General features: G+C 39.5%; 1 protein-coding gene and 2 pseudogenes across 20 annotated transcripts in view; 2 read left to right on the plus strand and 1 right to left on the minus strand.

Annotated features, from left to right (window-relative positions):
* SFI1 (SFI1 centrin binding protein) overlaps window positions 1-16,557 on the plus strand; it is a 103,260-nt gene that overhangs the window by 8,517 nt on the left and 78,186 nt on the right. For 17 of the 20 annotated variants that reach the window (XR_003973132.1, XM_030335897.1, XM_030335888.1 and 14 more), the window contains 2 exons: window positions 651-774; window positions 14,858-15,031. Coding sequence is in view for 19 of the 20 variants with exons in the window: in XM_030335897.1 (XP_030191757.1) it covers window positions 677-774; window positions 14,858-15,031 (272 nt within the window). In the remaining variant the exon portion in view is untranslated. The remainder of the gene's footprint in view (window positions 1-650; window positions 775-14,857; window positions 15,032-16,557) is intronic. The other 3 variants (XM_030335893.1, XM_030335896.1, XM_030335901.1) reach the window with 1 other exon arrangement.
* LOC115528090 lies at window positions 9,631-10,006 on the minus strand (annotated as a pseudogene).
* On the plus strand, window positions 15,103-15,894 carry LOC115528707 (annotated as a pseudogene).

Genomic DNA, 16,557 nt, shown 5'->3' on the forward strand with positions numbered 1-16,557 from the left:
TAGGGCTCAAACTCACGAACCACGAGATCATGACCTGAGCCGAAGTCGGACACTTAACAAACTGAGCCACCTAGACGCCCTTCCGGCTTGGAGATTCTTATACGTAACAACCAAAAGAATTAGTCTAGGCAAAAAATAAGAAATCTTGTCTTCTGCTGGTGTTCTTATGAAGGGACGTTGGAGGTCTTGTAACATCACCTGGACAGGAAGAATGAGCCACTTATAGCCTTTTTTTTTTTTTAATGTTTATTTATTTAGAGAGAGCAAGCATGAGTTGGGGAGGGGCAGAGAGGGAGGGTGAGAGAATCCCAAGCAGGCTCTGCACTGACAGCATGGAGCTCGACCCTGGGCTTGATCTCAGGAGCCATGAGATTATGACCTGAGCCAAAATCAAGAGTTGGATGCTTAACTGGCTGAGCCATCCAGGGGTGCTGCCAGTTATAGCCTTTTGGTGTCATTTTCTCTCCTCCCAGTTTCCTTTCTTATAACTTTTCAAAAATGCAAGTAAAAAAAATTCAGACTTGCTATGTTCATCTGTTGTTGAGTTAAGGGAGGGCAGGAGATTAGAAGCTGGCATGTACCTGTTCAGAAATGTGGCTGCTAATAGGCTTCAGGTAATTTACTCTCCTTTTCCTTCTTTTTCTTAAAAGGGGAAGATAAAAGACTTTTTTGATTCATGAAGAATCTGCTCACTAAGAAGCATATATCAAGCCGCTGGTCAAATTTCCATACAAAAGGAATTAAGCAGAGAATGCAGAGGAAGGTGGACTCTAGGTGAGTAATAGGACTTGACAAAAAAAAAAAAAAAAAGATAACTGAAATTATGGCCCGTATAAAAACCTGTAAACATTTTGTCTATAAAAATAATAAATAATAAATAAGTAGTTTTTTTTCCTAAATCATGAATGGTGAGAAAGGAACTTCAGGTAAGGATTTTTTTGTTGTTTTAGGTTTCTCATCTAGAATGTAGAGTATAATGCACATTTCATACTTTATGTTACAGTTCAAAACCATTTTGAGTGTGTGAAAATATCTGTCATTAAAATTTTTATTTTGAGCAAGAATGACGATTTTCCCGTGGAAGTTATCCACCCCCCCCTCCACACACACAAGTGCTTTATTGAATTCAATTGTAGACTGACATGTATATAAAATGCTGTGGAAGGAGTGAGAGCCTCAGGCTATTGGCAGCTGCTGATAGCTTCTGTAATGTTTTATGATCTCTGAAATTGCTTCGAAAATTGTCAGTGAGCCAGTGGCGAAAGTAATAATGTATTGTAATGGTCAGAAGGAGGCCCAAGCCCAGGACCCAGATGTTCAGGCACTTGGTGGTGGAGGTGTAGACCTGGGCCCCAGCATCACCCGCCATCTTTCGGTACTTAGACTTCATGAAGTAGGTGAATGCCATGAAGGCCAGGCAGCACAAGTTCATGAAGATTGTGTTGAACAGGGACCAGACAATGTGGACGGGCACCTATGTCTTGATGTGAATCACAGTAGTTGCCACAGGACCTGAGCTCTGGGGCACCCTGAGTACAGCCAGCTTATGCTTCATCTTGAACATCTCATATGTTGTGGGGACACTGGTGTGAGTGCCAGGGAAGAAGGGCTGGGAATTGCTGTTTGTGGTGCAAGACGGAGCAGCTGTGGTCCGGATGCTGGATGGTGCTCTGGGCCCTCCCTTTCCCCAGGAGTTTTGATTTCTCTTAACATTCCTTTTTTGGTGTTTGGGGAATCCTGAGGTTAGAAGTTCTAACATCAAGGCTCACTGGGTGTTGTATCTTTCTCCTACTTCTTACCATGGTTGCTTATAGCCTATACTAAGGTTCTTTTGATTCCAAATAGCAGAATCAGCTCTGGCTAACCTTGATAAAAGGAAGGAATTTACGAGAAAGACTGCGGTTTACTAACCAAGCTGAGCCGCCCAGGGTCTCCTCCTTTATAATTCTTTTAATTTATGAGAAGTCAGTGGTAATGCCCTCTCTTTTATTCCTACTTTTAGTGATCTATATCTTCTCTCTCTCTCTTTTTTTCCCTAGCTTGTCAATTTTGTTGAAGGGTTGTTACGGTTATACTCTTTTTTCCTTAAGCTAATTTGAACTGGGTTTTTACTGCTTGTAGCCTATGATGCTAACTAACCTGTAGAAATTTTTTATAGAATCTATTAGGCCTTGGGGGCAAGGTAGAAGCCAGGGTATAATGGGAGGAACCTATTCAGCAGTGGTTTGGACCCTTCCTCTGAGTGGTCCTTATTGGTACTTCAGCCTCCAAAGCCTGTTCAGTCTGTATCTCAGCTCAAAATTCAGTCCTGGGAGAATGAATCTGGTTGGTCCGGTGTGACTCAGGTTTCTTCTTCTGTCCTAATCCACTGGGACTTGAAGGAGGGTCACAAGAGTTCCAGCATAGCTGCTGAGGTCTGCCCTTCCTGATCCCACAGAAAAGGGATCCAGCACCCTGACTGTGTTTACTGTATAATTTGTAGAGTACTCTGCAGGCCTGCCTTATTTCATCCTCTGAAGCAAGTTAACCATGGCTTAAAATGAAGTTCTGTGACCTCTAACTCTTGTTTAGTTTCGCTAATTACTGTACTGCTTTAGATGTGGGACCTTGAGAAGGGAATATGTTTGCTTAAAAAAAAAATTAAACTGTTAGATATAACACAGGTGCAGAAAGGTGCATAAAATGTACTGTTAATTATATAATTTTGAAATAAACATGTAATCATCATCCCCCACCCCGGGTAAAGAAATAGCATATTGTCAATACCTCAGAAGTCACTTTTACGTATCCTTTCCTTTTTTTTTTTTTTTTTTTAAAAAATAAGTAGTGATTTTTTTTTTTTTACATATCCTTTCCTAATCACACCCACTCCTTCTTTCCTAGAGTAATCCACTGTCCTACCTTAATAGTAATCATTTTCTCAAATTTGTTTACATTTTTACCAGTTAAGTTGCATTACCAAACAATATAGTTTAGTTTGGCCTCTGCCTTTATATAAATGAAATTGTATGTATTCTTTTGTGTCTCGAATTTTTTCTCTCAAGATTTTTTTTTAATGTTGATTTATTTATTTTGAGAGAGAGAGAGTAAGGGGAGCAGGGGAGGGGCAGAGAGAGAATCCCAAGCAGGCTCTGCCCTGACAGTGCAGAGCCCAGTGTTGGGCTTGAACTCACAAACCATGAAACCATGACCTGAGCTGAAATTGAGTCACACCCTTAATCGACTGAGCCACCCACCCAGGTACCTCTCTCAAGGTTTCAAGATTCCTTCATGTTATTGTCTATAGTTGTAGCTTGCTCATTTTTCTTGTTCTAGAATACCACATTATAAGAATATTCCACAATTTATCCATTCTGTTGATGGGCATTTGGGCTGTTGCCAGTTTTTGAACGTGATGAACACTCTCATATGCATAGTTTAGCACACAGTGGTTCTCAAGTTTGAGCCTGCATCAGAATGCCATGGTGGGCTTGGTAAACAGGATTGCCGGATTCTACCATCACTTTCTGATTCAGTAGGTCTGGAGTCATGCTCAATTTGTATTTCAGGTAAGTTCTCGGTTGATGCTGTTGGTCCAGGGGTCACACTCTGATAACCATTATTTTAGGTATATAATTGGGAACAGGTTGCTGGTCAAAAGATAAGAGAATCTTCCATTTTGCGAAGTAATGGCTTTGTAAATTGGTTGTACTAGTTTGTGCTCTCACTGACCATGTTTGGATTTGTTACCCCACATCTCACCAACACTGTGCTTTGTGGTGGGGGTGTAGTCATAGCTCACTGTGCTTTATATTTATATTTCCTAATTCCTGTTGCTGTTTAGGACCTATTTTGAGGCATCTGTATCTTCTCCCTCTTTGTGGCTCACTTTTTTCACTCTGGTATCTTTTGATGAATTACAGTGTTTTAAACTTTAACTTAGTAAAAATGATCAGTCTTTTTTATATGTCTTTTCTGTCATGTTTTAAGGGATCTTTTCATTTCCTGAGGTCATGAAGATACTCTGTATTGCCTTCACTGCTTTATTATTTTGCCATTCATACTTCTTTCTCTAGACCATTTGAAAGTGATTTTTGTGTGTCATGTGAGTTTCTTTTTTTTTTTTTTTTTTTCCATGTGGATATCCAGTTGTGCCAGCACAGTTTACTGGAAGGACTTCTCTGTATCCTCACCTTTATCATTCATCAAGGGTCCATTTAAGCTAAGGTCTGTTTCTGGGCTTCTACTTTGTGCCTGTGGTTGATTTGTCCCTGCTACAAAATCACTGTGTCCTGATTATATAGCTTGACAGTAAAGCCTGAGATTTAAATTTAAGTAAGGTCTCACCTAGTAATTTTTTTATTTTTTTTTTTCCTGAGAGAGAGCATGCCTGAGCAAAGGAGGGGCAGAGGAAGAGAGAGAATCCTAAGCTCTCCACACTGGGTGTGGACCCTGATGTGGGGGTCAGTCTCATTGATTGTGAGACCATGAGACCAGGACCAGAGCCTTTTTTTTTTTTTAAGTTTATTTATTTATTTTTGAGAGAGAGCAAGCAGGTGAGGGGTAGAGAGAGAAGGAGAGAGAGAATCCAAAGCAGGCTCCACACTGTCAGCACAGAGCCTGACATGGGGCTCGGATTTACAAACCATGAGATCATGACCTGAGTTGGATGCTTAACCAACAGCTACCAGGCACCCTGAGCCTTTTTGTATTTTTCAGTTTTTTTAAATGTTTGTTCGTTTGTTTATTTTTAAGTTTTAACTTTATTTATTTTTAATTTACATCCAAATTAGTTAGCATATAGTGCAACAATGATTTCAGGAGTAGATTCCTTGGTGCGCCTTACCCATTTAGCCCATCCGCCCTCCCACACCTCCTCCTGTAACCCTCTGTTTGTTGTCCATATTTATGAGTCTCTTATGTTTTGTCCCCCTCCCTGTTTTTATATTATTTTTGTTTCCCTTCCCTTATGTTCGTTTGTTGTGTCTCTTAAAGTTCTCATATGAGTGAAGTCATATGATATTTGTCTTTCTCTAATTTCCCTTAGTATAATACCCTCCAGTTCCATCCACATAGTTGCAGATGGCAAGATTTCATTCGTTTTGATTGCTGAGTAATACTCCATTGTGTATGTGTATATATATATATATATATATATATATATATATATATATACCACATCTTCTTTATCCATTCATCCATCAGTGGACATTTGGGCTCTTTCCATACTTTGGCTATTGTCTGTAGTGCTGCTATAAACGTGGGGGTGCATGTGTCCCTTCGAAACAGCACCCCTGTATCCCTTGGATAAATACCTAGTAGTGCAATTGCTGGGTCATAAGGTAGTTCTATTTTTAGTTTTTTGAGGAACCTCCATACTGTTTTCCACAGTGACTGTACCAGCTTGCATTGCCACCAACAATGCAAAAGAGATCCTCTTTCTCCGCATCTTCACCAACATCTGTTGTTGCCTGAGTTGTTAATGTTAGCCATTCTGACAGGTGTAAGGTCGTATCTCATTGTGGTTTTGATTTGTATTTTCCTGATGATGAGTGAAGTTGAGCATTTTTTCATGTGTCAGTTGGCCATCTGGATGTCTTCTATGGAGAAATGTCTGTTCATGCCTTTTGCCCATTTCTTCACTGGATTATTTATTTTTTGGATGTTGAGTTTGATAAGTTCTTTATAGACTTTGGATATTAACCCTTTATCTGATATGTCATTTGCAAATATCTTCTCCCATTCTGACGGTTGCCTTTTATTTTTGCTGATGGTTTCCTTCACTAGGCAGAAGCTTTTTATTTTGATGAGGTCCCAGTAGTTCATTTTTGCTTTTGTTTCCCTTGCCTCTGGAGACATGTTGAGTAAGAAGTTGCTGCGGCGAAGATCAAAGAGGTTTTTGCCTACTTTCCCCTCAAGGATTTTGATGGCTTCCTGTCTTACATTTAGGTCTTTCATCCATTTTGAGTTTATTTTTGTGATGGTGTAAGAAAGTGGTCCAGGTTCATTCTTCTGCATGTCTCTGTCCAGTTTTCCCAGCACCACTTGCTGAAGAGACTGTCTTTATTCCATTGGATATTTTTTCATGCTTTGTCAAAGATTAGTTGGCTACACATTTGTGGGTCCATTTCTGGGTTCTCTATTCTGTTCCATTGATCTGAGTGTCTGTTCTTGTGCCAGTACCATAGTGTCTTGATGATTACAGCTTTGTAGTATAGTTTGAAGTCTGGGATTGTGGTTACCTCCTGCTTTGGTTTTCTTTTTCAAGATTGCTTTGGCTATTTGGGGTCTTTTCTGGTTCCATACAAATTTTAGGATTGTTTGTTATAGCTCTGTGAAGAATGCTGGTGTTATTTTGATAGGGATTGCATTGAATATGTAGATTGCTTTGGGTAGTATTGACATTTTAACAATATTTGTTATTCCAATCCATGAGGATGGAATCTTTTTCCATTTTTTTTGTGTCGTCTTCAATTTCTTTCATAAGCTTTCTATAGTTTTCAGCATATAGATTTTTCACCTCTTTGGTTAGATTTATTCCTAAGTATTTTATAGTTTTTGGTGCAATTGTAAATGGGATCGATTCCTTGATTTCTCTTTCTGTTGCTTCATCGTTGGTATATAGGAATGCAACCGATTTCTGTGCATTGATTTTATATCCTGTCACTTTGCTGAATTCATGAATCAGTTCTGGCAGTCTTTTGGTGGAATTTTTAGGGTTTTCCGTACAGAGTATCATGTCATCTGCGAAGAGTGAAAGTTTGACCTCCTCCTAGCCAATTTGGATGCCTTTTATTTCTTTGTGTTGTCTGATTGCACAGGCTAAGACTTCCAATACTATGTTGAATAACAGTGGCGAGAGTGGACATCCCTGTCTTGTTCCTGACCTTAGGGGGAAAGCTCTCAGTTTTTCTCCATTGAGAATGATATTAGCGTTGGGTCGTTCATATATGGCTTTTATGATCTCGAGGTATGATCCTTTTATCCCTACTTTCTTGAGGGTTTTTATCAAGAAAGGATGCCGTATTTTGTCAAATGCTTTCTCTGCATCTGTTTAGAGGATCATTATGGTTCTTGTCCTTTCTTTTATTGATATGATGAATCACATTGTTTTGTGGATATTGAACCAACCCTGGGATTTGTATCCCAGGTATAAATCCCATTTGGTTGTGGTGAATAATTTTTTTAATGTGATGTTGGAGCCAGTTGGCTAATATCTTGTTGAGGGTTTTTGCCTCCATGTTCATCAGGGAAATTGGTCTATAGTTCTCCTTTTTGTGGGGTCTCTGTCTGGTTTTGGAATCAAGGTAATGCTGGCTTCGTAGAATGAGTTTGGAAGTTTTTTCCTTCCATTTCTATTTTTTGGGACAGCTTCAAGAGAATAGGTGTTAATTCTTCCTTAGATGTTTGGTAGAATTCCCCTGGAAAGTCATCTCGCCCTGGTCTTTTTTTTTTTGGGAGATTTTTGATTACTAATTCGATTTCCTTACTGATTATGGGTCTGTTCAAATTTTCTATTTCTCCCTGTTTTAGTTTTGGTGTTGTGTATGTTTCTAGGAAGTTGTCCATTTCTTCCAGATTGCCCATTTTATTGGCATATGATTGCTCATAATATTCTCTTATTATTGTTTTTATTTCTGCTGTGTTCGTTGTGATCTCTCCTCTTTCATTCTTGATTTTATTTATTTGGGTCCTTTCCTTTTTCTTTTTGATCAGACTGCCTAGTGGTTTATCAATTTTGTTAATTCTCTTAAAGGACCAGTTTCTGGTTTCATTGATCTGTTCTATTGTTGTTTTTTTGTTTGTTTTTATTTTTTTGGTTTCGATAGCATTGATTTTTGCTCTTTATTATATCCTGTCTTCTGCTGGTTTGTGGTATGTTTATTTATTTTTGAGAGAGGGTGCATGCATGAGTGGGGGAGGGGAAGAGAGAGAGAGAGGGAGACAGAGGATCTGAAGTGGACTCTGCGCTGACAGCAGAGAGCCCCATGTGGGGCTTGAACTCATAAACCATGAGGTCATGACCTGAGCCGAAGTCAGATGTTTAACCGACTGAGTCACCCAGGAGCCCTCCTAACCTAGTATTTTTAAAAGACTGTCTGTAAGCTATTCTTGATCTTTGCAATTATATATAAGCTTCAGAATCAACTTTCAAGTCTTTTCCCCTTCACACAAAACAAAAACTGTTGGGGTTTTAATTGGGATTACTTTGAAGATATAGATCAGATTGGGAAAAATAATTGTATTTTGGTGAGTCCTAAAATTTTCCCTGTAAGAATGTTTATAACCTTACCCCCCCCCCGCCCCCCCGTAATCACTACACCCAACATGGGGCTTAAAATCATAACCCCAAGATCAAGAGTCACGTGCTCTACCGACTGAACCAGCCAGGTGCCCCAAATGTTTACAACTTTCGTTAGATTTACTCCTGTGCTTGGTGTTTATGGTTTGAAAACAGTATATAAATCTAAATAGTTTTATTTTTGTTAGTTTATAGAAATACACAGATTCTGAATTTCTGAATTCACATAATCTCCAAAATTTCTTTTCCCCTAAATCTCTTGGTGTTTTCTCAGCACTCTCAGAGTCATTCTGAGACATGTGTAGAGCCTTATAAAATTTGACTTGCTCAACAGGCACATTCTCTACTGAGATGGTACAAGGAATGCTTTGCCCTTTCTTTTCCTTTGTTTTTATTGAGGTATAATTGATGTACAACATTATGTTAGTTTCAGGTATACAGCATAATGATTTCTGTGTTTGTATATATTGCAAAATGCTCACTACAGTGTCTAGTTAACATCTTTCATCATACGTAATTACAGAATTTTTTTGTGATGAGAACTTTTAAGATTTACTCTCTTAGCAACTTTCAAATATGCAGTCTAGTGTTATTAACCATAGTCACCATGCTGTACATTATATCCCCATGACTTATTTATTTTATAACTAGCAGTTTGTAGCTTTTGACTCCCGGCACCTGTTTTGACCACCCACCCCACCTCTGGCAACCACCAATCTGTTCTGTGTATCTGTGAGCTTGTTATTTTGTTTTTTGTTTTAAGATTCCACATATAAGCAAAATCATATGGCATTTGTCTTTCTCTGTGTGACTTGTTTCACTTAGCCCAATGCCCTCAAGGCCACTGATATTGCAAACGGCAGGATTCCATTCTTTTTTATGACTGAAGAATATCCTATTGTATATATTATTACCACAATTTCTTTGGTCATTTACCTGCCAGTGGACACAAGTTATTTCCGTCTTATTCCTTTATAATATATGCTATATATATATATACATATGTATATGCTATAGTGAATGTGGGGTTGTGTATATCTTTAAAATTTTTTTTTTAACGTTTATTTATTTTTGAGACAGAGACAGAGCATGAACAGGGGAGGGTCAGAGAGAGAGGGAGACACAGGATCTGAAACAGGCTCCAGGCTCTGAGCGGTCAGCACAGAGCCTGACACGGGGCTCGAACTCACGGACCGCGAGATCATGACCTGAGCCGAAGTCGGACGCTTAACCAACTGAGCCACCCAGGCGCCCCGTGTGTATATCTTTTAGAGTTACTTCAGATAAATCCTCAGAAGTGGAATTGCTAGATCATATGGCAGGTCTATTTTTAATTTTTCTTTTACCTTATAATCAATTTATTAAAAAGGTTGATTTAAGCATCTGTAATGGTGATGTCAACCTCAATTCCTGGCTCAATACTGATGGAAGTAATCTGTTTAAAAATCTCAGAAGGATTGTGCAAATCAGTGAGTCGCTTATGGATCCTCATATGAAAACGACCTCAAGTCTTAGAACCGTCACCACAAGGAGTTTCTCTTGTAATGATTCTGAGAGTCTTGGTAGGCATCCAAACTGGTCCTTTCACTTTTCTTTTGTGCCTCTGATCAAGTCAGCACGTACCTTCTCCAAAGATTTTACATTGTGGCTGGTTATAGTAATTCTAATTTGGAGAATTGCCACCTCTTGTTCCATGGGTGTCTTCCTGGTGTCTTTAGAAGCCATGGCTGCATCATGGCTTCCTGAACGACTTCTTCCTCAATAAGACAAACAGCGATGAGTCAGGAGCAGTCTATCTTAAATTTTTTGAGGAACTTCCATATTGTGTTCCACAGTGGCTCCTGGAGTTTGCATTTCCACCAATAGTGTACAAGGGTGTTGTTTTCTCCACATCCTCACCAACGGTTATTATTTCTTATATTTTTGATACGGCTGTTCTCACAAGTGTGAGGTGGTATCTCATTGTGGGTTTTTAAAAAGTTTATTTATTTAGAGAGAGAGAGAGAAAGTGTGCACGAGTGCAAGGGAAGGGCAAAAGAGAGGGAGAGTCCTAAGAAGGCTCTGCACTGAGAGCAGGCTCTGCACTCAGCACAGAGCCCAATGTGGGTCTCCGTTTCACAACTATGAGATCATGAGCTGAGATGAAACTAAGAGTCAATCACTTAACATACTGAGCCACCCAGGCACCACTCATTGTGGTTTTGATGTGCATTACCCTGATGATTAGGTATGTTGAGCATCTTTTCATGTACCTGTCCACCATTTGTATGTCTTCTTTGGACACATGTCTATTGAGATTCTCTGCCTGTTGTAAACTATGAGTCTGGAGTTCTCTCTTGTCCAGCAAGAGAGTGGATGCAGAATTGAATAAGAGAAAGGCTAATGTCTGGGAGGAGACAAGAGCCCCGAATGGGATTTCGTCTCTGTATTTATTGAGCTCTCATGATCTTACACATGTGGTGACGTGAAGAAAATAGTCAGGTAGTAATCGTTAACTTGTGTGTGTAAAAAGCAAGGGCCTGGGTGGCAAGTGGCATTTGTGATCAGAGCACAATAGTATATTGGTGCCAGATGGAAAGTAGTTTACTATAACGAGTTACTTGTGATCCCATTATAATATCTTGCTAACTAACCTTGAGCACTTTCACCCTGTGGTGGCGACTTTCAGCCTTAAGCTTTTTTAACTCATTTATGTAAGTATAAGGAATTCTTGAACCTGTTTCCCCACATCTGCCCATTTATAAATTGGATTGTTTTTTTTTTTATTTTTATTTTTTGCTGTTGAGTTGTAGGAGTTCTTTATATACTTTGGGTATTAACCCCTTATCAGACATATGATTTGCAAATATTTTTTTTCATTCGGTAGATTGTTTTTGCATTTTGATTATTTCAGTTGCTGTGCAGAAGGTTTTTAGTTTGATTTAGTCCCATGTGTTGATTTTTGCTTTTGTTGCTTTTGCTTTTGGTGTCAAATCCAAAAAAATAAGTACTGAGACCAGTGTCAAGGAGCTTTACCATTTATGTTTTCTTCTAGGAGTTTTATAGTTCCATGTCTTATGTTCACGTCTTTAATTCATTTTGAGTAAATTTTTGTGTATGGTGTAAGATAGTGGTCCAGCTTTATTCTTTTGCATGTAGCTGTCCAGTTTTCCCAACATCATTTATTAAAGAAACTTTCCTCCACTGTATATATTCTTGGTTCCTTTGTCATAAATTAATTGACTATATATGCATGAGTTTATTTCTGGGCTCTCTATTCTGTTTCATTGTTCTGTATGTCTGTTTTTATGCCAATGCCATACTGTTTTGATAACTATAGGTTTGTAATATAGTTTGAAATCAGGGACCAGGGGGTCTCCAGCTTTGTTCTTTTTTCTCAGGATTGCTTTGACTACAAGGTCTTTCTTGGTTCCATACACATTTTAGGATTATTTGTTCTATTTCTGTGAAAAATGCCACTGGAATTTTCATAAGGATTGCATTGAATCTGTAGATGGCTTTGGGTAGTAAAGATATTTTAACAGTATTGATTCTTCTGACCCATGTCACGGAGCGTTTGAGGTGACTTGATAGAATACTGCAAGTAACAAGAATCGACTGTATATACATTTTTGATATTGACTTTGTATCAAATAGTCTTGACAGATTCTTATAAATTTTAGTAATATACCTGTAGGTTTTTTGGGGTTTTCTACATGCATAATCATGTCATATGCAAAATGACACTCTATTGCCCCCTCTCTAATCTTTATGACTATAGTTTCTCTTTTGTGCCTTAGTCTGCCAGCCAGGACCTCCAGTACAATGTTGTACAGAAATGGTATTGGTCTTACTTGTCATATTCATAATCTCCAAGGGAAAGCTGTCAATGTTTCACCTTAAGTATGGTATCTGCATAAGTTTTTCTTAGATAGCCCGTAGTAGATTAAGGCTAGTGTAAGATTTTTGTCGTGAATGGATATTGAAAATTTTTTAGTCAACTCTGTTTTCTGCATCTAATGAAATGACTGTATGATTGTCTTTTCTTTTTTAAATTTTTATTTAATGTTTAATGTTTATTTTGAGAGGGAGAGTATGTGTGCAAGCAGTGGAGGGGCAGAGAGAGAGGGAGATCCCAAACAGGCTATGTGCTGTCACCAAAGAGACTGACACAGGACTCAAACTCATGAACCATGAACCATGAGCCATGAGATCGTGACCTGAGCTGAAACCAAGAGATGGATCCTTAACCAACTGAGCCACCCTATATGATTGTCCCCTATATGATTATCTTAATGGTTGATTTTTCTTTTCTTTTCTTTTTTTTAAGGTTTTATTTTTAAGCAGTCTCCACACCCAGTGTGGGGCTTGACCTCACAACCCTGAGAGCAAGAGTTGCACTCTCCACCCACTGAGCCAGCCAGGCTCCCCTTCATGGTTGAATTTTCTAATATTAATTAACCTTCTCTCTTTCTGGAATTAATCTTCCCTCATATTATATTATCCTTTTTCTATGTTGCTGACTTAAGTTGGCTGCTATTTTGTTTAGATTTTTATGTATATATTCATTAATGAGATTGATATAAATTTTTCTTTCTTCAAATGTCCTTGTTAGGTTTTGTGTTAAGGTTATGGCTAGTCTCCTAAAACCACCTAATTTTATATAGATTTTGGGTGGGTAGTGTTCCTTTTTTAAAAAAGAGTTCTCAGAGTAGTTTATGTGAGATTGGCGTGAATTTTTCCTTAAATTTTGACAACAAATCATCTAGGCCTAGAGTTTTCTTTGTGGGAAGGTTTTTATTACTGTTTATTGTTGCTAATGGTTATTGGACTGTTCATATTTTATACTTCTTGTGTGGTTTTGATAACTTTTTTTTTGTAGCTGTCTATCCATTTTACCTGCATCTTCATATTATTTGTATCAAGTTGTTTACAAGTATATTCTTAGGATCTGTAATGATGTTTCCTTTTCCCCCCTAATATTGATTTATTTGGCTTTTTCTCTATCTTCTTGACCAGTTTAATTGACTCTTTGTCAATTTTTTTTTTTCAACGTTTATTTATTTTTGGGACAGAGAGAGACAGAGCATGAACGGGGGAGGGGCAGAGAGAGAGGGAGACACAGAATCGGAAACAGGCTCCAGGCTCCGAGCCATCAGCCCAGAGCCTGACGCGGGGCTCGAACTCACGGACCGCGAGATCGTGACCTGGCTGAAGTCGGACGCTTAACCGACTGCGCCACCCAGGCGCCCCGACTCTTTGTCAATTTTATTAGTGTTTTTGAAGAACTAACTTTTCTTTTTGACCTTCTCTATTTTTGTTTTCTATCTATGCAAAAAAGAATTAACATCGCAGGCTGGAGACTGCTATTCTTAGAAAGTCCTGCTTGCAGGGGTACCTGGGTGGCTCAGTCAGTTAAGCGTCTGACTCTTGATCTCAGCTCGGGTCATGATCTCAGGGTTGTGAGTTCAAGTCCTATATTGAAAAAAACGTAAGATAAAAGAGGGGAGCCTGGGTGACTCAGTCAGTTGAGGGTCTGACTTCTCTTCAGGTTATGATCTTGTGGTTCAGGAGTTCAAGTCTCACATCAGGCTCCCTGCTGTCAGTGTGGAGCCCACTTCAGATCCACTGTCTCCCTCTCTGTGCTCTTTCTCTCTCCAAACAATATAAACATTTAAAAAAATGAAAAAAGAAAAGAATGTCCTGCTTACAAGGTTGGCCCCTGACGTGTCTAGAAACTTAGATTTGAAGACGGTTCTCACCAATCCCCAACTGATAAGGATAGTTAACTGTGCCTGAACTGTTTGTGCAAACAATGTGGTATATGCTGAATACCTGCTCTCCTTCTAGGAGTCTAGAATTTTGGTATGTGATCGGTAGAGGGTGCCTGTAGGACCAGCACCCAGTAAAAACTTCGGGCATTGAGTCTCTAAAAAGCTTCCCTGATAGACAATACTTCACACATGTTCACACAGTTCGATGCTGGGGGAATTAAAGGTATCCTATGTGACTAACCTGGCAGAGGACTCTTGGAAGCATGCATTTGATTTCTAGCAGCCTTTGCCCCATTCCCCTTTTCTCTTTTCTGATTTTGCTTTGTGTCCTCTTGCGGTAATAAATCATAGCTATGAGTATAACTATATGCAAGTACTGAGTCCTTTTTTTTTTTTTTAATGTTTGTTAATTTTTGAAGGAGAGAGAGAGAGCGTGATGGGGGGAAGCTAGAGAGAGAGAGGGAGACAGAATCCAAAGTAAGCTCCAGGCTCTGAGCTGTCAGCACAGAGCCCAATGCGGGGCTCGAATTCACAAACTGAGAGATCATGACCAAAGTCGGACGCTTAACTGACTAAGCCACTCAGGTTCCCCCTCTGAGTCCTTCTTTCTAATCATCACTGAACCTAGGGTAGCCTTGGGGATGTTTGACACACCATTGTGAATGGCAGGTATTTCTATCTGAGATTGGGCTACTTATTGTCCATATTTATCAGTCTGTCTCATTGAGCTTATCTATTTAATTTCACTTGCGCATTAAAAGAGATTTGCATCACATACAGAGATAATTTGTATCCCTTTTCCCCGTTACTCTTCAAATTTAAGGTCTTTTAGAGATGGTGCAGTTAAGAAACCTTATCCTCCAAAGATACTGGCCAACAAGAAGTCGTCTGCCTTCTCTGGGATCCAGAGAGAGCTACCTAGTGCTGGTCATCCAGTGCAGTATCATGCCTCTCATGGTTGGACCCGAAGGAACCAGTTACGAGAATTGCGCATCAGGTGAGCTTGTGAGTGGTCATCTGCCTGCAATGATGTTTCCATTGTTCTCCCTTCTTGGTTAAAATGAGGGAATGATTCTTCTTTTCGTATCTCAGTTATTTAGGTGGGGACTTTGATGCCTGCTCTTTGTGGCAGAATGTTCAGGAGAAAAGGACATTTAGGAATCTGCAGACTTAAAATCTGTCATTCTGTGTTTTCATTCACATTCTCTAGTTGGGCCCCACAATGTGTTAAGCTATAAGGAGTCTCCAGAAAAAGTCTAAACATAGTCTGAGAGAAATTAGTGTTTTCCACTACTTTTGATTAGGTCTACCAAAGGCATTCATTTATTCATTTAACAAAAATTTATCAGGCCTTCTCTTCCTTGGCGCTGTCTGTGACAGCCATTTCCGGTTGGCATCATAGCTGCCCTCGGACCTCTGGTGAAGCCCAAGGTCATTTAAAAGAGGACCAAGAAGTTTATCTGGCACCAGTTAGACCAGTATGTCAAAATTAAGCGCAACTGGCAGAAACCTAGAGTCATTGACAATAGGGTGTGCAGGAGATTCAAGGGCCAGATCTTGATGCCCAGAATTGGTTACAAGAGCAACAAGAAAACAAAGCACATGCTGCCCAGTGGCTCCCAGAAGTTCCTAGTCCACGGTGTCAAGGAGCTTGAAGTGCTGCTGATGTACAGTAAATCTTACTGTGCAGAAATTGCTCACAGTGTCTTCTCCAAGAACCGCAAAGCCGTTGTGGAAAGAGCAGCCCAGCTGGCCCTCAGAGTCACCAATCCCAATGCCAGGCTGCACGGCGAAAAAAATGAATAGACAGCTTATGTGCACATCATATTTGGGTTAATAAAACCATAAAACTACAAAAAAGATTTGTCAGGTACCTATTTAGCCAGGTGGTGGGCTAGATGCTGAGCATACAAGATGAATAAGACATTCCTGGTCCATGACCTCATGAAAGCTTAAAATCATGTGGGCTTGACAGACTGTTAAACAAGTCACAACAAAGCATGATAAGTGCCATAAGAGGATGTGGCACTGCGTGCCACGTGGTTATAACAGTTCCACTGGTGTAGCCAGCAGGAACTTCCCAGAGGAAGTGGGGTTTAAGTCAAGTCCTAAAGGATAATGTAAGAATAAGCTGGATAAAGGGCAGAAGGAAAAAGAGTGTTCCAAGCCAAACCTGGAGACTAACTGGCCAAGACAAGCCAACTTTTTTTGTGTATACCAGGTACTGTGCTGGGTACTTGGGATGCTATAAGACATGGTCCCTGCTCTCAGGGGCTCACAGTCCAGAGCCAACAACAGGCACCCTGTGAGCCCATTACTGTGATTTGGTGTCATAACTTTACATTATACTAAGGGTTGAAACAGAGTTTTGAGGGTGTAAAGCTATTTACTATGTTTGGTTTGGGGAAGGTCCAGGAAGGCTTCACATAGGAGCAAGCATTGAAGATGAGCCTTGATAGGTAAGTGGGCATTTGCTAGGTATTTTAGGCAATAAGAAAAACACGAATAAAAGTATTATCATGT

This window comes from Lynx canadensis, chromosome D3, assembly GCF_007474595.2.
Source record: "Lynx canadensis isolate LIC74 chromosome D3, mLynCan4.pri.v2, whole genome shotgun sequence".
Classification (NCBI taxonomy): Eukaryota; Metazoa; Chordata; class Mammalia; order Carnivora; family Felidae; genus Lynx; species Lynx canadensis.